We start from the raw sequence: 27119 nt of genomic DNA on the forward strand, positions 1-27119 counted from the left end.
GCAAAGAACCAGCCAGATCATTCGCTTAAATTCCACTAATCTGCACCAAAAATCCCATTTAACACGGTTCGGATCAGAGAGCCCGCTCTTTAATTCAGTTGTCTCGCTGAGAGTTCAGCTAGGACTGGTAACATCTTGAAAGTTCATAGACTAAACTGACACAAAGGCAATTTACTGCAGCGTATTAAAAAGAGTGTAACGTATGACTAAGAATGAAGTAAGCAGTGTCTGGCTACATCCCCCACTGTCTGGGTAGCCAGCGTGCAGAAGGAGTATAAGAAAACAAAATAATTTTTAAAAATTTTCCATTTTACCATTTTGGCTTCTGAATGCATTGGGGGGACTTGAGGTGAAGCACAAGGGTTGTTCAGGTTTGGCCCCTGCATTCCCATGATGTTGGAGTTCATTGACATTTGTCGCTCCATCTTTTAAAAGAAAAAGAAAAAAAGAAAAGTTTCAAAGTGTCTACAGACATTTGCAAGAATTTATGCCCGGTTTCTACTTAAATGGACTCAGCTTTATTTCTTCAAGTCAAGACTGGAAAAATAACAACCTGTGTCATGAATTGCATGTGTGTATGCACTCAGGCGTGTGTTTCATCAGAGTCGGCCCTGACAACTCATAGCCAATTATAAGGAAAAGGATTCTTTACTAAACAAATGTAGCAGACACCCCGGGCTTGCGCTTTTTTGTAATGATTTTCTTCCTTTCAGTATAACAACACTTGGAGTTAAGTGGTTTTAAAAGCATCACTGTATAAAGCTGTGGCTTCTCCTGTCAGTGCAGCACAACTTAGCCTGTTAAAAACATAAATAAAAATCTACAATCTTGAGTATATGGAAAATGAATTGGCTCATTTTCCTCCACTCAGATCGACCAGCTGAGAGGACTTTTCCATATGTCTTGTACGGGAAGCTTTCATGTACTGCTGATGCAGCAAAAAAACAAAGCAGGATTCCTTCTGGCTATGCAGAGCACTTTCTGCAAGTTAAAAGCACCATGTGAGTGAGGGACACAGTTTTCAATTGAAACCTAATGGCAGTAAGGTCTGGATAAAATAATTTCCTATAGTGCTATCCCTCAAAATACTGCTGTTACACAACTGGTCTTCACCCAGAAGGGTCAAGGTGACAAGAAGGGTTACAGTGCTCCTTTCAGGCAGGTGCTGCATCATCCTACCTCAACTCAGCCCAATCTTTGAATTATCAGCTCATGGAAGAAAGCAGTTCGTGGAGCTTCCTGAGCTATTCCAGATAGGGGAGCTACTTTTTGTGCACCATGATCAGGTAGTGACTCCCATTCTCCGTGACCTCAGCACAGATGGGTGCTGGTCACCTACAGGATAAACGCCAGTACCCAATTCCCACTGGCTCTAGAGCAGGTCATAACACTGTCTGCAGGATAGAAGCAGTCCCCACAGTGATCTTGTCCAAATTCCCTTTGGAAGGCTGTGGACAGGAGGCATCATGTCTGAGAGGTTCTCACCTGCTTCTGTGCAAGCACAGCAGCTCAAAGAGGGCCCCAACAGTAGCACAATGTCCTGAGCTTACCCTAAATTGGGATGTTTGCTCCATTTCAGGTTCAACAGCAGTTATGCCCAAAAAAAAACCCTAAAAATCAGAACTGTCCACAGTGGCATTGTTTACATTTTTGGTTGAAGTTCCTGGTCGATGCTCCAGAAGAATGTTATTGGTTAGTTACTAATTTACAACTTGTTAACTACTGCTCTCATAGCAGCCGACCTGAATCTTCTTACCCCCAGAATGTCCCTCTTGCCCCAGCAGTGCCAGAACAAGCAGCACTTGACTCTCACTCATATGTTCTCACTCTAAACTGAACACTGTGTGATGAAGCAGAAACTTCTCACACATTCCTCTCTTCCCCAGGCCTTCTTTAGTCATTCCCATCCTTTATCTGTCCAAATGTCTTATACTGAAAGGGCTGTTAAAATTGAGGGCAGGTTACCACTCCTGAAAAGGAGGATTACTTCTGAGTTTGTTAGCATAACCCATGCACACAACTTTTCCAGTTTTGTCTGACTTTAGTAAAATCTTATTGTTTCAGCACAGACAGACTGATCTCACAAACATGACCAAGTGTGAGAACCAGAAACTGTAGTATCATGTAAACTGTTTCTAATCGCTCTCACACTAATTAACATTCCATTAACTGCATAAGAAATGCTCTTGTGCAAGATGAAGCAGAGAAAATGGTCCAGTTTCTGCAGCTTATTTAGCTCATTACACTATTATTTATTTATTTATTTATTTATTGCCAATTCAACACTTTCACCTCTTCATAGACTGAAACAAAATGAAAATAAACAGTGCCATAACCACTAATAGTAATAAGAATATGAAAAAAAAAAAAAAACAAAACCAAAACTTACAGGCATGAGTACAGCAGAAGATCCGGGCATGGTAGGGTTGGGCAGAGTGCCAGGCATAGAGGCTGGCATAGGCTGTCTTTGTCGGTTGTGTAGATGTAATAGTGAAGACAGAGAACCTGGGACAGGCCTAGGAGAAAAGGAAAGAAAACTGTCATGGGCTACAGAGACCTAAACAAGCCTTACGCTGTCAGCCACTGATGGGAGAAAACCATTCTAGACAAGCAGGCACAGATAAGCCAGTCCAGCATTTTCCTCCATGAATATAATCCTAACAGCAGGCCTGAGCCTTTGTACCTCTGCATCTCACAGTGGTCAGTAAAAAATTTCAACTGATAAAAAATGACAGTTTCCTTGTGAGCTACATCAGTATGTTCCTGTAAATTCTGCCCCCAGTAATGAAAATATTTGGATGATCATCTTGCCAGACCGTGACAGAAAATTTAGCACACATATTAATTTTGAAGCTTTATCACTCAAAAATAAAATATTCCAAAATGAGTATGTCATGTCATCTCTTGACATTCTCTCTTGTAAAATTCTACCAAGCATTTGCTCCAAAGTGAGGTCCAGTTAGAATGCCACCAGAACGCAGAAATGGGGGCTGAGAGAATAAGGAAGAAAGAAAATTAGTGAAATTAATCAGTAAAATTTCATTCAGATTAACTACCTTGTAAAGGCAAAAAGTAAAGAACATAAAAAATCAGAGTGAGATGTTTTGGCAGAAGGAGTTTAACAGATTTAGAAATATATTTTTTAAGTACAGCAGAGGGAAAAAGTACATGTAGGCCTATTAACATAGAAGAACCATAAAATTAATGGATTAAAGAAAGCTGGGACTACTATTTAAACACATTAAAGTTGCGTAGAACACTCTGCATTGTAATACACTGCTTACACTGTTCATTAGACAAGAGATAACCCTAAAGGTACAGGACGGAACAGGGAGAAGAGGACAAAACTGGGCAGTTTGAAAAGCCTCTGCAGGGTGGAGCAAGGGAAGAGTCTGAAGATGTTTGGAATCTCTGAATATCAGGGTTGCTTTTCACCCTTGGCAAAAGTATCTTTTGCTTCAGAGACAAACTACATCTAGCCACAAAACCTTCAAACTCAGGCTGGGCTGGTCAGGAAAGTGAAGTCAGTCTCAGAGCTGCAAAGAGGAAGTTTGCTTCTCCCACTTAGCTGAACTACACCACACCAACCATGGGACTTCTTGCACTGGAAGCAACAGTGGAAACCATGAATGGATGCACCTCTCTTCTGACATTAGCTGTCCTGCCGTTTATCTAGTAACAAGCACAGAGGCCGAAGCTGTAAGCAATGGCATTCAGACATCCCAAACAGAAGAAACCATATCCAGCGTCCCAAAACAGTGGTGCCTGTCTCATGGAAATATCAGCTTCCTCTGACCTGCAGACCTCATCCTCTCCGGCCCAGAGTTCAAACCTCTTAACCTCACTTGCCCAAAGCTCCTCAGTATTTCCCATCCCTGGATTTTCAGTTCTTCAACCCTCCTCTCTTAAAGCTCACTCTCCCCCAGAAGCATTTCAACCCCAACAATGCCACCTCCGAGTCCTTGTCCTGCCCATTCCCTTGCACCAGACACCCTTGTGTCCTACCCCTCTGTCCTCAGCTGCCCTCTCCTAGGCAGCTGCAAATCATGAACCCATTCTTTTGTCTTGTTTCTCCATGAAGAGAAGCCTGTGTTTTCAAGGATGTTTAAAAAATCCTTCCAGACACATACAGTACTTATTCAGAAGAAAAGAAAAAAAAAAAACAAAAACACAATAGTAACAAAAGTAGCTTAGATACAGACAAGAAGCTCTCCCTGGTTATCTAGTGGAGGAACATGATGTGCATTACATGTTCATACATCCGAAGAAATTCAAGACAGTGTCTCTCAAATATGTGATATAAACCCGTGAGGGGTGTGTGTGCAAGAAGTACTGTTCATCAAACACAAATCACCTTATGGGTGAAGGAACACTATGGCCTGTCATCACATCACTGAGCCAGGGGCATTATGGAGGTAGTGTAGGCAGAATGGGTGCTGTGCAGGAAAAAGAGCTCGGAAGATAAAGAACACAGTCCCCAACCTACCCTACTCTCCACCTAAAATGCAGCTGCTCCCTGCATCAGCATTCATTTGAGTAAAGGGGGCAACAAATAATTAGGACAGGGTCAGAAAAGTAGATGCAGTGACAGGATAGGGAAAGAGGGAAAGGAGGAAAATTCCAGTTTGAATGTAAGGAAGATATCAGATTTGCTACAATCCCTGTGGGAACGAGCCTTGGGCTTCCTCCCAGGGATAGCAGACAAGGAGGAGAAGGAATAGTGCTGTTGTACTGCCACATGGGTCCACTAGCTGAGACACAGCCTACAGGGAACTGCACTGGGTAACAGGAGGAAAACATCATAAAAATATCACTTGAGTTTTCGTGTGACCAAAGTAAAACAAACACCATGGCAACAGCCCCCTCCTCACTTAGTCATTCAGAGACTGTTCCACATACAGATCTTTTGTACAACTCACTGGTTTCGTAATAACCTTAGGTGTTAGGCTGTTTGACAGAAACTTAGCTTTGCCTGACCTATGTAATTTGCGCACGTGATTCTCAAGGGACTGCACAGTTTGAATCTTGCTTAAATATGCTACAGAGCCAGAAACATTTCCAAAATTGCTTTAATGAGTTTGGGAATACGGGACTCGGGAAAAAGGGAATTATTAGTATTTATTAAAATGGCAAGGAAGCTTCTTCTCTGTCCCCAGTTTCACCTTCAGAGCTGCTTTGCTTTGAGGGTCTGCATATGCTTTACACTCAGCTAGAGAAAAAAAAAAAATCCTGTACTTCAGGTATTTCTTCTTGCTTAACTACAGATCTGCTCCCAAGTGTGTTTTTGCAAAGAGCTGCAGAACAGCCAGAGAAACCCCGTGCTTCAAAGTTGACCTCCTTGTCAAAAAGTCTGCACCGCTCCTGCCACCAGTAAAAGCGCTACATAATGCACACTGGGCTCAGATCTGCATTGGGGCAGCCTGACGTTGGCACTGCTCACAGATACTTCTGTTGCTTCCACACTGAGCACAGGTCATTGATTAATATGCACTCATATTGCACTGTGAGCTCAAGGAACATTTATGGCAGAGAACCTACATATACACAGGCTGAGAAACTCAGTTTGTCTAGTTCTAAGACATTTCTTCCTCTTGCAAGGACAACACAATCTCTTTTGTTGTTGCTCTCTAACCTGCAGCAAAGAGCGTCAGTAAGAGTTTATAATTGTTACTTAATGTTGGACACACTGACTGATTCTGTCTTCACAAATGTTGAGGAGGTGCATCATGCGGCCTGCAGCCTGTCCATCAATACTGCTGACTGAAGGGTTTTAAATCCTTGGCACCTATGCAGTTAAATAAATAGGGTCATTGGGCAAACAGCCCACAGATAAAGGACAGATAAGATAGAGAACTGGCAAGCACTCAACCTCACTGAAAAATTGGCCATCTGTGGGGTTTTTCCCAACTTTTAAGAGTTTTCATCTTGTTCCCACAGGATCCTGCTGTTGGACACAATGCGATCTCAGTCAGGCCATCTCTTTGGGCCTGGATGGATATCTGTACGGTGGCTTAGTAGAATACCACATGTTGCTGCTCTAACTGACCATGTTGGCTCTCCTCCCTCTGCACAGTTGTGCTAACACCGTGACTCATCTCTGCTAACATTTAAGCAGATGGGCGGTACCCTGCTAAGCTATGGTGACTCGATCGTGTTCCATCATATGACTCTATCCAACAATTAAATATAAATCCACTAATGTAACCAAATATTCATGTTATATGCTTTGCTATGGGCCTTCTTGATTAATACCAAATATTCTGCCTGCTATGATGCAACTCCTCTCTGACCCAGTATTCTAGATCATCTGATGACTTAACACTACATTTGTCTATTAAAAGACCAGGCTCCCTTTAACTTGTACTCATCAAGGATAATTTCTGCAGATGACAATTTGGTGCTGAGCTCCCATGAGATTAGGTCAGTACTAACACAGATCATTCAGGCCAATGTGCAGAGGGCGAATGCTATTTAAAGCATCACTGCCGCATGTTTTCTATTAAGACAAAGCACTCATGGTCAGTGGGTCTTACCACATCCCCTCTCCCACTCCTTACTCTCCTGCATGTAGCATTTATGCAAGGTCAGCAAGAATAGCTACACCACCACCCAGCTTGTTCCAGCATAGCTAGCTCTTCACTGGAAAAAAAAAAGCCATACGTATTTGGAGGTGCATTTGAGCAAATGAACTCCTCTCTTGATTTTTGATGGCCTCCAGACCCAGCCAGCTCATACATAAGAGCCCATAAATGGTTGGCTGTGCTGGCAATTTGCCACATTGGGACTGCACTGGCTCAGGGATTTCTGCACCACACTCGTTACACAACATAGATTTGCCCATAAATACATAATTATTACAACAGTGCCTGGAAGTCTTGATGTAAAAGCCAAAGTGAGGTTCTGCCCCAAGATACTTAAAGATCAAGGATAAAATGGTGGAGAAAAAATGGAAGCAACAGAAAAACATGGGATATTAAGGCAGCAATGGCTTAATATGATCAATGTAATGATGAACAATCACTGTACACCAGCATCCTAGGTCCATTCAAGGTGTATCACTATGTGCATGTTGTCTGGGCTGTCTTTGGGATGAAGCACTCAAGCTGAGAATGAGCGCTGTTGGCAATGGTCAAGATTCTCACAGACCACTGGCTACCATTACCATAAATTTTTTCACTGGTAAACAGTAAGTTCACTGGAGCACAGTGGTTCTACAGACCAGCTGCAGACCACTTCACAGCAGCTATTGAGGGCAGAGTAGCTAACCTGAACATGGTCTTCTATATTTGAAAAATTAGCCAGAGGGCAAAGAGGTGGAGGGGATGTTTTAACGCAAGAGAAGTATACTGACTAGAGGAATTAGCTCACCTGCAGGTTCTGCTGCTATTTGATTCACAGCCATAACTTAAGTTTATCAATCCAGCTATGGCATTCCTCATTTGTGGTCCATTATTTGAGATGTACTCTTCCCCAGAAAATACGACGGCTCTGTCTAATTTCAGTGTATTCATTTGTCATTCAAAGTAGGAAAGCAAAAACAAACACAAAGGAAAGCAAAAACAAAGCTTTAGACAAGTACTTGGACTATCTTGCATAGTTCCAGGGACCTCACCTGACCTGCCATATCCCACATTTAACAACTATTTAATCACAGCATCATCAGAGAGCCAAGCTTTCCAAGAAATAGGAGCCTTATGTCACCAGTTGTTTTTTTTTTTTTTTCCAGAGAGCCAAATCATGTTCAAGAGAAAAGAAAACTGGCACCTAAAATTAATGGATCATTGCCAACCTAGTAAAGATCCTTGTTTGTATTTCAGACAATTCAGACATCTACATGATGTGGGCAGATTATTATTATCAGGAGCAGACATTTATACTGTGGTGGTGCCCAAAGGTCCCAGCTGGGACCAGGACCCCATTGAGCCTGGCACTGTACAAACACAGATAAGCGACAATTCTTACACAGCATGTTTACAATCTGGAGACACAAAACAGATGAAAAGTTGAAGACAGAGACAGAACATGGAAGCGAATAAAAATGTTAGAGAGTTGGAGACAATTTAGTGGCACTCCTCTGGTTGTTTTATTGTTTCTTTGTATGCTTTTTTATTTAACTCGTATAAGCTCAGATATGCTAGGGCTGAGGAAGTTTGTAAGAGGAAGGGAGTAACTAAGATTGAGACACAGGAAGGGCAATACTCCAGAGAGGGAAAATTGTAGCTTATAACTTCGATGATTTTGCAATGCTTCTGTAGAGATTTTTAAACAGTGTGTAGATGTTTTTTTCATAGGTGTTACCTTAAGGATTTTCCCAAAGTTGGACAAGAAGAGATCACAGCCTGAGAAACCAGCTGATGGTAAATGCACTGGCAAAGGGAAAGTGATGCTTGACACTGTAATGAGAAGCTGGAGGAGTGAGATAAGATAAGGCTAAGCTGTGATAATGCTTAAAGACAAGAAGCTTCATTCAGAAGTGAAGAGAAAGTCAACTTAAGTGTTTGAGGAGAGCTGGCATAATTAAGGTAACAAGCCATACTTTGTCACAGAGGTAGAAGGAATGCAGTAATGGGCAGCCGTATGAAATGATATGTACATAGTCAAAAGTCAGCAAAGAGATGTTTCTTCTCAGTTCATGTATTCCTTGATGCCATGTGAGTAGGTGTTCAATGGGAACAAAGCAACTCCATCAGAAATGCATTCTTGCTCAATAGTTTTAATCCAAAGGGACAGAACATCTAACTGAAGGGAAAGAAGAAGGCAATAAAAATAAAGAAAGAAAGAATGGATGGATGTACAGGAAGATACAAGAAATCTGTGCAAAAAATGCCTCCAAAATATGCTAAGAATGCTGTACTTTTCACCTGAGCCTGCAGGAGAAAAGCCCCTCAAATCAAAAAGCCCCACTGCTGCAATGTATTCAGTGGCACAAACTCAGTAAAAGGATTTAGTCAATGGTGAAACTTGCCTTTAGAAACTCCAATTGCATTAATGCCACCTACATTTCCTGAACACGTGCTCAAGGAACCTCTGCAAATGAAGCGTAAGTAGAAGGACCAGCAGGTCCTTGGAAGCCTCAGAGAACCCATTAACATTTGCCTTTTGGCTCTCACAGGTCTTAGAAACTGCTGGTTTCAATCTTCCTTTCCCTCTAAATATTTCACTGAGTCTTATTGCCTGACCCATTACAAGAAAAATAAGGAAAGCTAGAATGGTTTCTAAGACTACAGCCTCCTCCGAGAAGTTTATGTTCCACACAATGTTATGCGCACAGCTGGAACTCACAAATGATACATGGAGGATAATGACATAGTTAAAGCAAAACAAGGAAACAGTGAAAGGCAGGTTTGAGGGATTATAAAGAGCTAACTCATATAAAAACATATTCTTGTAATAAAAAAAATACAAATACGAGATTAAAAACAAAAAACCTGCAGCATAAACATAACAGAACACTTAATCACAAAGGCAAGCCACAATGCCAGACCGATCCCATTGCTGTCACGTTCTCTGAGCTCAAGAGGACCAAAACCTTAGTTCTTCAGGAAAATAAATGACTCTGTATCACCACAAATAAAAGTGAATTGGTTTTCACTGAAGAAAAAAGGTGGCAGTAGTACTGAAAAGGCAGGTAATGGCAGCTGACCTAAAAACAGGAATAATAGCAGCAATAAAACTTGCACAAATGCTTTCTAATATGTCTGTTCTTTTTAAGGATAAGGCTTAAGGCTCCAGCCTGGAAAATTTATGAAAACTTGAAAATGTAAGGCTCATTGAAAAAAAAAAAATCACCAGATTAAAAGACTGCAAAGAGTCCTATCCCCAGCATCCAGGCAAAAGTGACAACTGAGCACCAAGGGACTGCTTGCCAGGTTGCTATGTAAAGGTGTCAGAGCCTTCTTTTCTCAACTGATTGCAGCAGCTGGACGTTCACAGACACTTCTCAGCAGTGCAAATGGCCTTTACTCAACTTTCATAACTCTGCATGTGAAAAGGATAATACGTCACAAAAAGGATGATGAAAAAATGCCTTTTAATATTACCGAGTTGAGAGAGTACTTAGAGAACTCTTAGTGGGTACTGCATACCAGCAGATTCCAACACTGAAAATACAGCAAAATAAATAATTAAATTTCTGTTTCTATTCACACTTATTATTCAGAGCAGTGAAATTTAATTGAAATAGTATGATAAAAGTTCCTTGTAAACCCTGCTTTATAATAAAAATGAAAAAAAGAATCTTTTTGAAGTGACTATTTTTCCCTTTTTTTTTAGTTCCTTTTTTTTTTTTTTAAACTTCCCAAACAAAGCAGAATTCTGTGTCTGAAAATAAGATGGTGAATTACAGCAGAGTCACGAAAACAAAGAACCAACAGTTTCTCCAGTGCAGGCTTGTTACCATGAGCTAATAATTCCAGACTTTAAGCAAGCTGAGCCTCTTTTTTAATAACTGCATGCCTCTAGGCAAAGTATTTCTACTAAAAATTATTGAGGCATGGAACAGGGCAAGGTGTGTGAGCTAATGTTGGATTGTTCGGTTACTAAACCAACTCCTATAGCAATGAGTCTGCTCTGAACTGACAGATTATTTCTCTGTATACACTTGTATAAACACACTGCTTAAGGTCGAAATCTGTGTAAGCTTTCTTTTCAATTAAAATGTCAAAGATGACAGCACTTGTTTTCACTGTCCTCAACAGAATGATGGATGCTGCAGCAGCAGTTTCATGCCTCTGTGCTCCAGAGATGTTTGCCTGCCTGAGTGTCTAAGAAAGATGCACTTGCTGATCTTCTCATTCATCTTCAGACAGAAAGGACTACTTGAAAATTTTATATTCTGCATGGCTTAACATCTTGTGACTTTCTATTCCTCCAAGTCTCCTCATGTGTCCCCATATCCAATGCTGTAAAAGTTAGAGAAGAAAGTTTCATGTATCCGACAAGAACGTCCTAAATTAAAACAACAGGTTGCCGCTCAAGGGAATAGCCTAAAATCCCAGGCTGGTTTCCAACCATGGGCAACTCACTTCAGGCACCCAACTCAACTCTACACAGAAACAAATTTGCCCTGGGCCACAGGGCAGAAAAGAAAGACCTGGCCACCCCAAAACAAACATTCAGCAACCTTATTAAAAACTGGGACAAATCCTGGAGGTATTCAAAAGCCATTTGGGCATAGCCCTAGGTGAAGCAGCTCTTGGTGATGCCACTCAAGCAGGGCTATTGGACCAGATGGCCTCCTGAGGTCCCTTCCTGCCTCAAACACTCCGTGATTTTGGGAATCTTTACATTTCTTCCATTCCATATCCATGAAACTGAATAAAACTTTATCTGTCAACTTCTCACTCATTTTTGTCATCTAGAACTGGTACAAAGCCAAAGATAGTAGCTCTGGATGTTGCTGAGTTTGAAGGTCATGCTGGGATAAAACTGGCTGCATACACTGGCGTAACATTACTGTAGGACCTGTAGCACCATTTTGTCCACAATTTTGCCAGAAAAAGGCTAACCAGTCAAAACAGTCTCTTTGAAAAGTGACAGCATCTGACTTCAACATTCAGTTTTAAAGCTGACAAGACACAGGCGTGCTGTACGCAATACGGAAATGTACTTTGCCCATAGTCACTAGTGAGGAAAATCAAGTCAGTATTTTCATATGAGGTGAGATTCAAATTCTACCCTTAACACTAAAAATACTACAAATTTAACATGTATCTTAGAAATTTTTCAGAAGACATTATTTAAGGAAATACAAGCTCAACTTCTTAAATGCCATACCAAACAAGTAAAAGAAAATCAGAAGGTTGGAAAAGTTGATATGCAGTGAGGCAGCAGACCAAAATCCAGTCCTTAATCTCATCCTTTAACGAGAATACCACAGAAATCGCACACACAGTCCCTCATGCTCACATCCCTTCAGCCATTACACAAGGTCTTGTACAGTCAAGATCTCACTATAGCCCAAATAAAGTCTGCACTTGTGTGCTAACTGCCCCATACTTTTTCAGTATCTCAAATCTCTCATTTCAGGGATGGCAGTGGAGGAGAAAGGAGAGGAGCATGTACATGAGGGGGGACTCTCAATCATCTTTTTTGCAAGTCACCTACAGGTGTGAAAGTATCTTATTGTCACTCATAGCTCTGTGTCTTCAGTAATCCTCTTCCCACCTCAACCCACACCACTGATTCCTTTCAAACATTCATAAAAGCCAAAATGAACATATGACATTTCTGGAAGGAACCTTTGCACATGCTTCATCTTCTTCTAAACATGCTAAAATTCCCACCCTACATCTGTATTAATGCATTAATGATGAGAAGCACGGGAGACAGGTGAATCTTAAGGCAGAAGGAACAAAGTCACTGAGAACAGCTTCAGCTCCAAGCCAACAGTAACTGCTCTCCTCATTTAAGGACACATTGCTCTCTCTGCCTGCATATCAACCAGAGGTGCTGCAGATTGAGAACATCAGTCGAGTAAACAAGAATCCCAAACTCGTCTTCAGCATTTTTTCCATAGCTCTGGCAAACTTACTAAAGGTTAGAAATCACCTTAACTGCTACTTAAAATCTCCCAGAAAAGCATATATTACTGAACAGTGTGCTCCAAAATTCTCAATGTAAATGACAGAAGTGCTACAGGTGCATATTGCACCCAAGTTCAGCTGCTGACACCGCCCTGCAAGGATGGGCCCTGTTTTCCAGTAGTGTGCAAAGGGAAAAAGCAATAGCACATTGCAGCCATTGTCCACACGTGCAGACACAAACCACGGGGGAAATTTCTCTCTCTATTGCATGTATGCACACAGAGACAGCAAAAGCGAGCGGGCAGTGAAAAAAGGTTATTTTATTCTTGCAACAAAATGTACACTGTCACAGTGACTTACAGTCGCTATCTGCGCCCACTCTCTCCCTTTTAAAGCACTGGTTTGAGCATGAACCTGCAGCTAATTTTGAGGTTAGAGTTCATTTGTTTTCACATCAATGCAATTAATTTCCACTGGAAACTGCATCTCAGGCATTCAATCAAAATAGGCCTAAAATAATTCTGAAAAGCTCATCTGTCTTCAATCTATATAATGTTTTAAAAATTGGATGCATGCCCTGAAATAACATTGCACTTCACAAAGCTTAAAGCTCTAAACTTGAGAGTATCAGTTACATTGAAACTGCAGTAAATTAAAACATCCAGTTCTGGTTTGCATTGATTTATAAATATCGACAAAACTACTATTGCAGTCATTACCACTTTGGGTGCTCAGAGTTAAATTTTCATCAGTTCAGGGTTATTTTCATTCTTATTGTGGCTACGGTAGCCTTTCAAGCTATAGATCAGGTTCCAGATAACATGTAAATCTTAAATCTTAGTTTTAAAAATATGCATACAAACCAGCCAAAATTTGTAATAAAAAACAGCAATTCTAAATGGTCCATAATGTCAGTCAGATACCGAGCACATTTTTTTTTCATAATCTCCAGCTTAAGCAGAAAGGATTGTTACTATTCTGAAATATTTTAAATAAATGTAAGTGGAAATGAGATAAAATATGGAAAGGCAAACGTATAAAACTTCTAGTTTTGGTTTGGTTTGCTTTTAAATAGGAATTTGTTGCCTCTTGAACAGTTCTTTGGAATGAGAATCAAAAGTATTTCAACATTTTCTTTTTTTCTGACAGAATATGCAAAACTTTTCTCCTAAACACCTCTGCATAATAGTCTACCTAGTGACCTTCAAAATGTGCTTGTTTATGAACAAGATATCATGGAGGAAATGTGAACTTGAAAATATAGAGAGTTCAAGCTGTAACACAGTTAACAGAATAATTTGAGAAAACAATAAGAGAAGCTTGGATCCATCAACAGCAGTAGAGCCAGTTCTCAATGGTGTAAAACATGTAGCTTTGCCAAAGACAGTGGATTTAAATCAATTGGGAATCTCACTTATACCCAAATGCACACACACTCCATAAACACACAGTATATAACATGCATTACGTCTAGTTGTAAAACAAGCTTTAACAGTGATCAATGTTGTACGCTTCAAAAACAAATAGAAATCCCCACCTTACACCTTGACAACTGTAGACCACCACCAAGCAATTTTTCCTGACCCCTGGTGGAGATGAGCTTCTGAAATGAAGCAGGCGGATCACCACAACATTCATAGCATTTCTCTTGCAGGTGCTGGCCAAATGCTACCCTTGCTGCTCTTCTTGATACTGTCACTGAAGCAAATATGCTAACCTGCAATCTAGCTTTCCACTACTTTTTTGTTTTCATCCTATTTGACTTGTACAGCCCATGCAATAGAGAAAAATCAGGAGAGATTGGTCCTACTGGGGCAGATATTTCCTTGGACATGATGCTCTTGCCATAGAAGCTTAAGGGAGCCATGCTGTTGCATTCATTTAGAACCAAATCAGGCCTGCAAAATATATGACATCTATAAAGATATGTTCTTAAATTATACCCTGAAGTGCTGACTGACGTGTGTTAATGACACCCTACATCACACCAAGAAAAACAAATGAACAAAGCAAAGTTTATTTTAAAACTTTACGTTCCAATTTATATTGATATTTCTGGTTTGGTTGGTTTGGTGTTTTGTAGCTGCTTTGTTGGTTTGTGTGTTGGGTTTTTTTTTTTCATTTTTGTCATGAGAAAAAATTTGGGTCAAACAGGAAATGCTTTCCCCAAACCTAACTCTGGTGGAAGACTAACAGAACATCTACTGTACCAATTTAGAGAGAAGGGCTTAAGGAGCAAGAATCAGTCATGTAGCAAGCTTAGGTCATCTCGTCAACTTCCAGGAGTCTGTAGTATGAACTAACACACTGGCTGTTTTTTTTTTGTTTGTTTGTTTTTTGTTTTTGTTTTAATCTCATGTGTCTTTAATGTGAACAGTAAGTGTTCACAGACTCCATGAAGACTCCGAGTTTGCACTGTTTCATTTTTTCTTCCACTTTCCCTGCTGAAGATTACTGCTGAAACAGAGCTTTAGCTAAAATAAAACTGCTATTCCAGGAAAGAAATGAATCAACAATACAAACAGCAAAGTCAAAAACTGAAAGAAGTGAATTTAAAACTCTGAATGTACTGGATAACCTTACGATTTTGAACATTTCTCTCATTCACACCAGTTTTCAGCATTGCCAGGCAAGGAGAAACTATCTTTGTACCTAACAGTTTAAAGAGACCAAACTCACTAGGTTGGAAGGACTTCCCCAGCTGCAGGGCTGAAGTGACCCCACTTGTTTGGCCAGACACAGACCAAGTCTGCAGGTCTGACACAGGCCCCTGGGTGAACGCAAGTGTAATTGTAGCTGTGCATTACATTGTCTGACTGAGGTTGTGAAAACCAGTATCAAGAGCTGCTTTTCAGTGGAGTGCCACCATAACCACTGAAATCAACTGCAGCATTTGCCTTAAGAGTTTCCAGATTTAAACTGTGGGAGTTGCTACCCTGGAGTTAGTGGAAGGTCTTTGACAATGTAATTTGTTTCTCCTGCTGGCCTGACATGTTGACATTCAAGAAACATTAGTTGTTTGGGTTGGTTTTTTTTAAATTATCTTCTTCCTTTTTTTTTTTTTTTTTTTTTTTTTTAAAGTTGTTTGCTTGGAGTTGTTGGAAGGGCAGAGGAAAAGGATTATTTAAGGATTATTTGTTAGCTAGTGAAGGGAACAGGAAGAAGACGACCTGCTGTTTTCTTTAAGTCTCCCGTAAAATAAGCGAAGTGTTTGTCACACATGCAGCCTAAGACATGTCTACACAATGCAGGTGAATGTGTGAAAAATGTTAAATTTACTTAAACAAAAAAGTGGCAGCTCCACTCAGTTTACAATAGCATAAAATCTATTTGGTTTGGCCCTCAGGAAGCCAGACATTTGATTGATCTGGTTAAAATATCCCAGCAGTCACAGAAATAGGCCTGAACAAAGCCTGTTGCATCACCTGCATTTATTTTTTACTGTTAATATTTAGCAATGGAGGAAAGATACAGATCTGTGCTCTATACACTTGCCATCTCCAACAATATGATCTCAGCTCAGAGAGCAGCAGGAATTTGCACAGCAGTGAGTGTGGCTCACATCCAAGTGTCGGAAGCCATGGCATACTCGCTCCACTGTGCGTTTTCTATTGTAGCTCTTTCATTTTTTATTTATGTATTTTCAATGGGAAAGGCAAATATGACGAGTGCAAAGAATAACAGCAAAGTTGGATTTTGGATCAGTTTTGTTTTGTATTTGGTTTTGGTTTTTTTTCCACGGTCTCTCCCTAGTTTAGGAAGCCTGGGTTTAAGCCTGGTGTCAGCCTACCAGATAAGAAGTCCTCTGAATAGCTCCACATAAAATCTGGTGAGAAATTAAGAGTTTAAGGATAGGCACAATCAGAGGTGTGCTTTTTAGAGCAACTCAGAAATTTGTCTTTTATTTCTTTCCCTATAGCAACAAATCAGCAGCATCACACACCAAATAAATCTGGTCCAGGCTGAGTAGGATATATAACAAAGGTAACCTGTGCCTTAAGAGAAGAAAATGCAGCAGTATATATGTAAGATACTTTGCATTTCGCAGACACATACTACCAGCTGTTTATTCTTTAGCTCATGGCTGTACATCTATTGGGAACCTCCCCCACACCTCTGTAAACTTTGCACTGCTCCTGGTCTTATTTCCACTGCAGATTTAACTCTAAGCTGTGGATAAGCACAGTACTTGGGGTTTAGAGTTAAGTGTCATTTACTATCATTTCTGACATCTCTATACATTATCATGAGCTTCTTTTTCACAGGGGACTTGAAATCTGATTTTAATTTGCAGTAGGGTTATGGTCATGATAAATGTCTATTTCAGATATTCATGAGAAGTCTCTAATACAAATGGAAATCGAAAGTGGCTGCTTTCTTGTATTTTCAAAGCCATATATGTAAAACATCCAGTACAGATCTGTTCCACACGGAAACCTGTTATTGATCCACCACTGCACCCTGATTCCTGCCCTGGCAGCAGGCACCATCGTGCTGAGCCATCTCAGCAGGTTTTATAGCTTGCATAATAAAAGCCCAGGTTATGAAATCATTAGCACCTCAGCTGAGGCTGCCACAGGGATGCCCCTCTGAGTTCATTGTGAAGTGCTTCTTTGGCAGCTGTACTCTCAGAGAGTTTTTGGATATTGTTGCTTCAGTATCACCACAGAGAAGGAAGTAAATCAGTTTGTTCATGTTCTGAATTTATGTGTAAGGCTAAGCATTTCTCTGGTCCACCTCTAGGCTAATTCCCTCCATTTACACATCCATAATTCTTGGTATGAAGACCTCTAGAAAGCTCAGACATCTATAATCACAGTTCCAATCCTACACATAGAATGCCAAGGACCTGATCCATGCCTAGAGAGAGCTTTGTCAAGCACCACACGTTCCACTTCTCCATATCCCAAGGGGAGCCTCTGCAAGCAGTGCTGTAGAGCAATCCATATGCTGCCGAGGGCTGCCCTTCCCTCATCTGCAGTCCCGGCACAGGGTGCAATGCTGCTCCATAAATGCAAGTTTGGGTGAAACTCTGTCAGCCTGAGCAGTTGAAGCTAAATTTGCTATAGGAGAATCCATATTCCCAACAGAGAGAAAGGAAATCCTCTGCTGGCCACTGAGCAAAATGTCTGGATGCTCGTGATTCCAACCTTGAGACTTTTCTTGAGAGGTTCAGAAATATTATGAACCTTGTCCTTGGAAAGTGAGCTCAGCCAAGGACAGTCAGTAGCTCTCACTCTCCAGTTTGATTTATACTCAGTCAAGGTAGATGGGGCTGTCATGTCAATAATGAATATGTGCATCCAAGACAAGGGAGCTTGTGTGAAGGCACTACCTCCAGGTGTGCAGGAACTTGTTGTAGATAAGGACATTCTACTCACTTGAGCACTCTAAGGGTTTGGTTCATGGTTATTTGCAAAAGTGAATTCAACCAGTTTTACCAACTGCTCGAGACAGAGCACCCAAGAAAGGATGTGTGCCAATCAGGTTCATGAACATTAAATAAAGCTGGCTTAGGTTGCCATCTTTCTGAATCAATGCACTGGGTCATGATTTAAGTAATTGAGGCACTGGTGCTTTTTAAAGCAGCATAAGTAAATAGCCAAACTTGATGAGATATAAAAAGAACCGCAATAGAAAGGAGAACTTAATGTAGTAATGAAAATCACTTACCCTTAATCATCCCTGAGACAGTGTTTTTACAACACTATATGATTTATGCAAGTAGTAAGCATACCTCTGACTTTTCTAATAACAGGGCATCTCGAACATGCTTGTTGGGATTTGAGTTGGTGGTTTTTTTGTTGTTTTAATCTCTATCTCAAGTGCATTATGTAAGCCTTTGATACTTTTTCTGTAAAAGGATTTGCTAAGCAATAAATCATATCTATTTGCAAAGGAAACAAACAAACAAACAAACAAAAAAATCCAATGAACCCAAAATATTACAAGCAAAGTTTGCAGAAATGAGAGGTTTGGTCACAGGTGTGTAACTAATGCATACGATTTTTTGAAGTCTTACTGAAGTCCACATTCATTGCTGCTGACAAGCATGCTACTTAGTGCAAGAGAATGTATGAAATGTTCACTGCATGATTTATGACTGTGCCCTTACATTAAATAGGAAGGACTGTAAACTACCTGTTCTCTGCTGAGCACCTCTATGCTTCCTCTTTCATGAAAAGACCTCAGCTTTCGGAAAAGCCAGACAGTTTCTAAAGTGAGCACGCTCTTGTGACACTGAGCCTAGCCAGACCACAAACTATTTTATTATGTCGTGCAAAAGCCTATGTGCAAAAAATCCTCTTTAATTAAGATAGAGCAACCAGCACTGTAGTTGTAATTACCTTGGACTGCTTTACCCACAGGCATAATGAAATAAAATTGGGCCCTCTATATTTTTGTTTTTAAACTAAGTAAACCCAAATTAATTTATTCAACTCAAACCAGACAGGTTTCTCTTTAAAAGAAAGGCGTATATGGTTGGAGGGGCTGGTGCAGGAGGCAGAGTGACATGCAATGATGACTGTGGACTGCAAACTGCTGGCAAAACATTTGGCTTGCCGTTGGTCCGTGGCCAGTATTTTCCTTTGTTAATGAATCCCACATCTTTTCTAAGTTAAGCATTTTTTCTTCTCCCCTCTCATTTTATTTGAAACATATTTTAAATATTTTTGTTTTTATGACGCTGTGGAACATGATACAGCCCCCTCCTAACCCCGAATATGGGAAAATCAATTAAAATCTTGACATTAAGAGCTATGATATAAACATATGGTTCAACTACTCAGACTTCTTTTTTAAGCAACGTATCAAGGATCAGTGCAAGGAGAAATAACCAAATGAGAACCCCAGATTACTGGTAAAAATGATAGCAATCAGAATGTATCACAGCCAGAACTGTGCTATTCACAAAACACAAAAACCATCATGAATTTTACAGGTTTTGATAGATTTCTCTAGACTTACTCAGGGTTGCATATTTTTCAGCTATGTTCTTTTCCGAGGGAAATGACCATTAAAAAACAATAATCCATCCTGAATGCTGTGTTTAATATTTAATACACTTAGTCTCTCTCACCCAAAGGACCTTCATTTTATGACTTTAAGAATGCAACCTTAAAATGGAGTTTTCCGGACTTTCTCATTAACTTCTAGTTCTTCTCTGAAGAAAAATGGTGGAAAAAATTGTGAATTTTCCCATCAGAACAGAAAGATGATTTTCAAATGTGGCGAACATTTTGGGCATCCATTGATACATGCCCTACTGAGCGCCAGTCCTCCAGACAGTAAAACCACTTCAGCTCCCTTTGGTGTTTCACATTATCAAGGCCCCAGGTAGAAAAAAATCATAAGTCACCTAAACTCCAGGGGACACGGTCACCAAACAGATTATTTTTAACCTGTCACTGACAAGAAAGTTTTTTCAATCATCCTCTATGGACATCTAATCTCCAATCCTGTGAGCATTTAGCTACGTGAATGTACGTGGCCCCTTTTAATATTCTTGAGTCTTACAAACCTCACATCTTTGGTTATCATAACTCATCCTATCAACAGAAGAGATGACAAAGTATAGCACAGTGCACTGCTAGCCCTACAGCCCACACTGTGAGGACAAGGGTTCGATGGAAAAAATCAAGTCACAAAAGTGTGTTCCGCACTAAACCCCTTACTTTTGCCAACATGAATGGTGCTATGCTTGTGTTAGAAATAACAAAAAGCTTCCCTAGAGGCTCCTGGTATCAACTAAAGTCATATTAGGACAGAGAATTCAGTAATCTACAGAGTATGTGCAAATTAAACATGCTCCCTTTATCACAGTGAATTCACTTGCGTTGTAACAGACACGATTTACACACAAAATTAAAGCCGAGCTCAAAAGCCACAGCTGAACTTTTCTTTTTCCTGGTCAAATACAAAATTTGCCAAACACAGCATTTTCAGATAAACCAAAAATATGAAATTCTCTAAAAAAATGCTATTTAGTAAATCTTACAGATAGATAATTGATATTTGGAAAAGCAAGCTTTTTAAATGTTCTAGTTTGAACTGATGCATTAATTTGGACATTTACCTAATTTTAAGGAGTTAATTTTTAAAAATCCTGTGTTTTTTTCTTTTTATTTCTTTTTTTTACAAAAAATAATTGCAAAATTAAGTAACGTTAACTTACAATATTATTTTTCATTTCAGTCTCTATGTCAACCACTTTGTTCTCCACGGAGAATGAGATACAGCTCACCTGCCACAGACACACCAGTGACACAAAAGAACCCTTAAATCTGTCAGCTTTCTTTCATTTCCTCTTCTGTTAAAAACAAGCTGATATTCCAAATGTGTTTTTTTTTTTTTTTTCTGTCTCTTCTTCGTGATTTTTCTAAATGGTTTTAACAGCTTGTTATAAACGTGAACATCAATACCGATGAATTAAGAAAAATGTAACTTGGATGCTTTCAAAACAGTCTAACTGGATGACTGATTAGCTCCCTTAATAAATTAACTGGGTGGGAATGACATTTTTAATGAAAAGGGAAAATAGTGTATTCTGCAGGAAAGTATGGGACTTTCTGTTTTGTTTTCCGCAGGATTAGCTCCTCCAGCCAGGACATTTTTGCCACTCTCCCGACAGCGGTACAAAACCGTCTTTGACATTTACCGAACCATCAGACACAGCCCTTTAAAAGAGCAAATCTTGCCCTCATTACAACAAAAGAGGATGCAAACAAGGCAAAAGGATGGCAGTAAACAAGGTGACAGAGGTGCACTGAGAGCCAGGCTGTGTGCTGTAGGTTGTGCTTTCTGTAATGTCATTATTATGAACAATAGCATTCTCTGAGCCTTTTAACTCAAGGTGACTACGAGGTTGAGGCAGAATGTCAGTGGACACTCATGTCCAGTGACTGTTTCACAGTCTTTACATTATGTTCCCCAATAAATAATTAATTTTGCAATAGTAAAATAACGGAGCATTCAGAGGGGCAAGGCATAATTTTATCTGTGGTATTAGTGACAGCATATTGGATGGTCATTAGTTAATGGACAAATATGAGGTATATAGGGAGTTCACTGCAAAAAGGCATTAATGTGCCATTACTTTTAAAGTGGGAACAGCTTTTGCTAGCTAAGCTCCTGTAAAACATACCTTTGAGCTTACGGCAATATTAGCAAATGGATCCCCTACACAGTGATGGACAAAGCTCAGAAGGCTGAAGAATTACCCTATCTCCTCATTTTGCAAAATATGCTGAAAAATACTATGAAGACCTGTTCTGCTTGTTACAGTATAGATGATCTATTTTTGTAAAAAGGAAAAAAAGGGTACTTTAAGCAGCTTATTGGTTTGTAAATACCTAAGAGATGGATTTTCTTAAACCTTTTAGAATTTTTTACAATTCTTGACTATGAGCAGAAAATATAGATACTTATACAGATACAGCTGTTTGTAAAGCAAAAATATATTTTGCCTCATTCTGGTTCCCATTTCAGCCAAAAAAGGTTGGTGTCAGGATTCCTGTCTTATCTTCACTGGTTTATCAACTGCCTCCTGTAACCTAGGTGAACGGCCTTTACAGAATGATAGGAAACCTAGGAAATGAAGAATTGTGAAGTGCAGCTCATCCCATCCTCAATAACAGCAATTCAAAGTCCACAGTTAAAACTCTTCTACTGGGTGCATAGGATCTGAATTTTTGGAGCAGGTTTCTTGGAGCCTTATCTGAGCAAACTGTGAATACATTCAGCCGTGGGGATTGCACCTCTCTGCTGCCTGTTGCAATGCTTCCCCACACTCCTCATGCAGGAACCTTTCCTTTCTTTGGTCCCATGGGACCATCTCTTGCTGAAACTTGTGACTGTTATCTTTTGTCTTCATGCCGCAAAGTTGGGGAGACCCTGTCCCTTGAGTAACTACCCTATAAGTAGGTGAAGGTTGCAATTACATCCCCCTTTTGCTGTCTCTGTGTGAAGCAAACTGAGGTCCCCGCTCTCTGCTTCTCCTGTTGTGCCCTCCCTTCGGCCTAGGGAATACATTAGCAATGGCATCTGCTCTCCATGTAGCTTTCCAGACTACCTCTGCAGCAGCATCTCAAGCCATTGCTCACTCAGGAACGTGTCTGGGGGCACCACCTGCTCGGAGCCATTCAACAGACAAAGCAGACTTCATCCTACACTGACCAAGAGTTTCTCTGACTGCAAAATGTTTTTCTTCTCCCTACAGTCTTTCCGAATCCTCTGGGGCTTTTGTAGGCCAACCCAAATATCTGACCCTGAGCCAATCAGTTAATTATTATATCTTATGTTTGTCCTATTCTACAATTACTGTGCACGGGAGACAGATGCCAATGCAGATGTGCTGCTGCAATCCAGCAGCCAATGCTCAGGGCTGTATGGGGAAGCAGCAGGCTCACATCCTTCCTCCAGACAGCTTGATCAGATCTGCACTCAAAAACATCCCCCTCTTGGAGCATTGCTACCTTAAATCAAGTCTCCCTGAGATAAAGAGCTGTTTTTTTAAGGAAAGAAAAGGAGACATCAGATAGCGCTGGTGCTGGCTGCACCATCAGTCAGGAGTTTGTCTCAGGCACTAGGTGAACAATCTGAGACCGACATGTAAAAATCCAGAATGTATACCACATGTGACGGCCAGAATATTACTGCCTGTTTCACCATTTGCTATTCTCCACACCTCCCAGGCATTTTCCAACAGAAATATAGTAATAATCAGAAGCAACAGAAATATTTAGAATAGACCCTGGAAATCAAGCAGAAAATGTACAAAGCTCGATCATTTTCCAGTGCACAGCAGGTGAGAAACTGTATTTTTAAGACCTTTTTTTAAACAAAACAAACACATGCACACACACACACAAAGGTATTTCTCAGCAGTAACAACTCCAGATTTGCAAAGGGAAAGTATTTTCCCTTGAAACAATTCTTAATTTCTTTTGAAACAATTGTTAATTGTCAAAAGACCATATTTTAGGAATACTGAATCAAAACTGAAACATTTCAGTCAAGCACATTTCACTTTTCTAAACAGATCTCTATTAATTCATGCTTTTCCAATTCATTTTTTTCTATAATATTATTTTCTCCCTATAACTTTATAACCAGCACTGGTAGGATTCTGTACATTCCCGTAAGTGTTGTAACACTTTCATAGGGAACCACAAAGTCTTGTCAAAGTAATTTAAATGAGAAAATGACAACAGTAATCACTAAAAGGGAAGTCACTTCACAATCTGTTTGTTCACTCAATACATTACAATAACTACCAACTTGCAGTAGATGTTAACAGGTTTTCCCCTGAATTGAGAAAGTTCCATGCGATACAGAATTAGCAAGTAAAACCCAAACAAAACTCTCATACAGAGCAATGTCACCCTTTAGCTGATGTCTAATTTTTTGCCCACTATTTGATTTCTCATTCTGCATAAACTTGAAATGGGACAAAGATTTGGCAGGTTTCAGTTTCAAAAAGACAGAAACTGCCATTCATACTTGCATTTACATATACATCACTACGTTAAGTCATGAAACTTGGAATCTTGTTCTTGTGATAAATCATTTCTGGTAGGATAGTTTAGGAATTACAGAAGTTCATTTTGCTTTGCATCCTCAAACACGTGTGTGTCCATATATGCACATATATAAATCCACACAGAGGGGTTTCTGTGCTAAACTGCACTTTGTGCAAGACGTGACTGTCTCATACAAATGGCCACAGGTGATATCAGTCATCAGAGGATTCCAATGGCAAGGAATCTGTCTCTTCAATCAGTCTCTAAACTGAATCTTATCTTAGTCTCCATTTTGATTTTTCAGTCAATCTTCTACATGAATTTAAAAATATACTCACTTATTCACAGTACATCAGAAAGCTAAATAGTATCTAGAAAAATGAGAACTGCATTAATGGTACAGCAGAAACACAGATCATATCCTTAACTGAAATAAAGAAAAATTCATGCAGATCTGGAAACTGAATGACAACAGAGAAAAAAAGTACTGGAATTTTTTTTTGTATGATGATGAGTGCACTCAAGCTGAGGTCAAGAGAGGATCTGGTCCAGTAAGTTTTTTTCTGTTCTGGTTTTTAAGACTCAGTTTGGAAAAAAATGCCTCATGTTAAAACTGACATATAAAATTACTGTCGCTGATGGGCTTTTCCAGTGTGGTAAAACCTTCTACTAGCTTTATTTTTGACAGACCTTGTGATAATTAGTTGACATTTAGAGAAAATGTAATGAACTTTTATTGTTATTACTAAGGTGCCGCTAGTGGGTACAGATTTATTGATCTGTAGAAAGCAGTGTCCATCTGAACCAAATTGGCCCCTATTCTTCACGGTCACATAGCGGCACATACCTGACAGCTGTACGTACCTGTAATAAAACCCTCCACTTTTTTATGTGAGTGCATCTTGTATTCAGACTAATAAAGAACTCAAATATATTAGACTTAATGTTTGAGTAATGACTGCAGTGTGCAAACCACCGTGTGGTGAATGAAGGACGCTATGCTAGAATAAAGACCACCACACACATATAGCTTATGCTGATCTGAGAGACTACAATTCTCACACTTGACTTGGAAGTTATCTTAATTGATGGCTGGTTTTATTATAATGTGCAGAAATCTTTAAGTAAATTGGAAGTGAGAAGTTTTCAGTACAGTTATTCATTTTAACATAGAAACCTACAAGGAAATACCAAGACAAAAAATAAAGAACAGAAGCAGCCATGGAATAAACAATGTTCTGTTAAGTAAGTGATACTTTTCTGGTTGTGCCAGAATCCAAAAGCCCTAAAAAGCAAAATTTGTGCCACTGGGGCTGAAAAATCATTCATGCTATTTGACAATCAAGGCCTTAAAATTTTGGAGGAATGGAATGAATAGACAGCAAGCTCCACAACACAGAAATTCCATGCCACATTTAAAAACAAATTCAAGCACCCACGTGAGGAGGAAATCACGTCATAATGGGAATCCAAGATTCATCAATCTCTGGAGTTACTGTGGCAGAAGTAGTAGTTTTTCAGGAGAGCGCATCCTAAAACTAGAGATGTTGAAAAGTACGTGGGTGCTCAAAGGAGTGATACAGACTTTCTCCAGAGCCCGTCAAATGCAGCACTCCCATCCGCTGCAATAAGCTTTGGATCAGGTTCAAAATCTGAACGTAGTCCTCCCTCACTAGAATTGGCTGGTCACAACGGAAACTGTTTGGGCAAAGTACCCCACCCATAAACAGAGCACTTGGGGAGAATATAGTAGTAAGCAGTGAAGTTTGTCTCTTTGCCAAGTGTAGGGGTTGCGTCTCCTCCTTATTCACCCTCTGAGAGAATAAAATGAAGGCTGTAGTAAGGTAATATTTCTGAGGCAATGTGAAAAGAAATGCTACGTGAATAAGAACCAAGAGGATAAGGGTTCTTTCAATTTTGATGTGAAGGTGGAAGAATTGAGTAAGCGATGGGGTAAGAGTCATTACCAGATGGATGCAGTGTTTCCATCACTCCTCTCCTTGGGACTGTATAAATAGGCAGAGAAATAGAAAGGAAACACAAACGTGAGTATGGAAACAGAATTCCACTAAGGAAATTGCCACATCAACTAGGTGGAAGACAAAGATATGCAAGTCCGTTTTGCAGGAGAAGGAGAGCGTAAACACAGTTAAGTGGATATTAATGAACTCTAAGCAAGGATGGCAAGCCTGTTCTGAACTTACAAATCACATCCGCATTAATACCAAATGAGTTCATTAAGATTAACATTATTATGATGAGTATCAAAGGGATTAAAAGAGATTATGGCAAATAAGAGAGTCAGATAGGAATGAGATGTAATTACCTTCATATCTGGCTTATCTATAGCTGCAGAGAAAGACCCAACATTCAGTTCAAACTGGAGGAACGTAACTTGTATTTTAATCTGAAGTGTAATTTTCAGCAAAGCTGATCTCAACAGTTTGGGCTGAACATGGCCCAGGCTTGTGCAAGACGAGCAAAAGATGGGTGGGAAGGAGAACAGATCGAGACAGGGAAGGGCAGGCCAAGCCCCCTCCTGCCCCAGCATCCTCACTGAAGTGCAAGGCAACTTAGTCCTTGTGCCCCTGTGTCCAAAATGTGACATGAGGCCACCACTGCTAGAGCCACCTGTTCCCCAGAAGTGTCCAGCTCTGACCCAAGCACTCATCCCAGCATCATACCCAGCTACGTGAAGGTCCAGGCACATATTTTTGGAGCAGGACTCAATGAAACTCTCTTTGGAGGGGTAAAGCTTGGAAGACGGCTTACTGTGAAGCACACCTAACTCAACTCAGAGCAAGGCAGCATGTTAAACACACAGATCTCATGTCTTGACTTCACCAGGGAAGGCAGTCCACCATTGCTTACAGTTCCTGTTCAACGTGTATTACATGTGGTGAAAACACTCTACAATATCTCTGATGATCACATATGCTTTCTTCAGTACCCTGTGTTTGAAAATTTCATTGGGCTTCACAAATATGAGGAGTCTTCCTCAACTACGTAAAGGAAATAGTCTTACTGCAAAAATTGAAGAGCACAGGGATGGAGTGAATCATGCTCAGTGAAC

General features: G+C 40.0%; 1 protein-coding gene across 5 annotated transcripts in view; it reads right to left on the reverse strand.

Moving 5' to 3' along the window:
* The window catches only part of CREB5 (cAMP responsive element binding protein 5), a 241362-nt gene that overhangs the window by 62230 nt on the left and 152013 nt on the right, over positions 1–27119 (reverse strand). For all 5 annotated transcript variants that reach the window (XM_031590159.2, XM_090142630.1, XM_090142631.1 and 2 more), the window contains 2 exons: positions 2390–2516; positions 315–425 (listed from right to left, as the gene is read on the reverse strand). In XM_031590159.2, coding sequence (XP_031446019.1) covers positions 315–425; positions 2390–2516 — 238 coding nt within the window. The remainder of the gene's footprint in view (positions 1–314; positions 426–2389; positions 2517–27119) is intronic.

Source organism: Phasianus colchicus, chromosome 6 (genome assembly GCF_987193195.1).
Source record: "Phasianus colchicus chromosome 6, bPhaCol1.hap1.1, whole genome shotgun sequence".
Classification (NCBI taxonomy): domain Eukaryota; kingdom Metazoa; phylum Chordata; class Aves; order Galliformes; family Phasianidae; genus Phasianus; species Phasianus colchicus.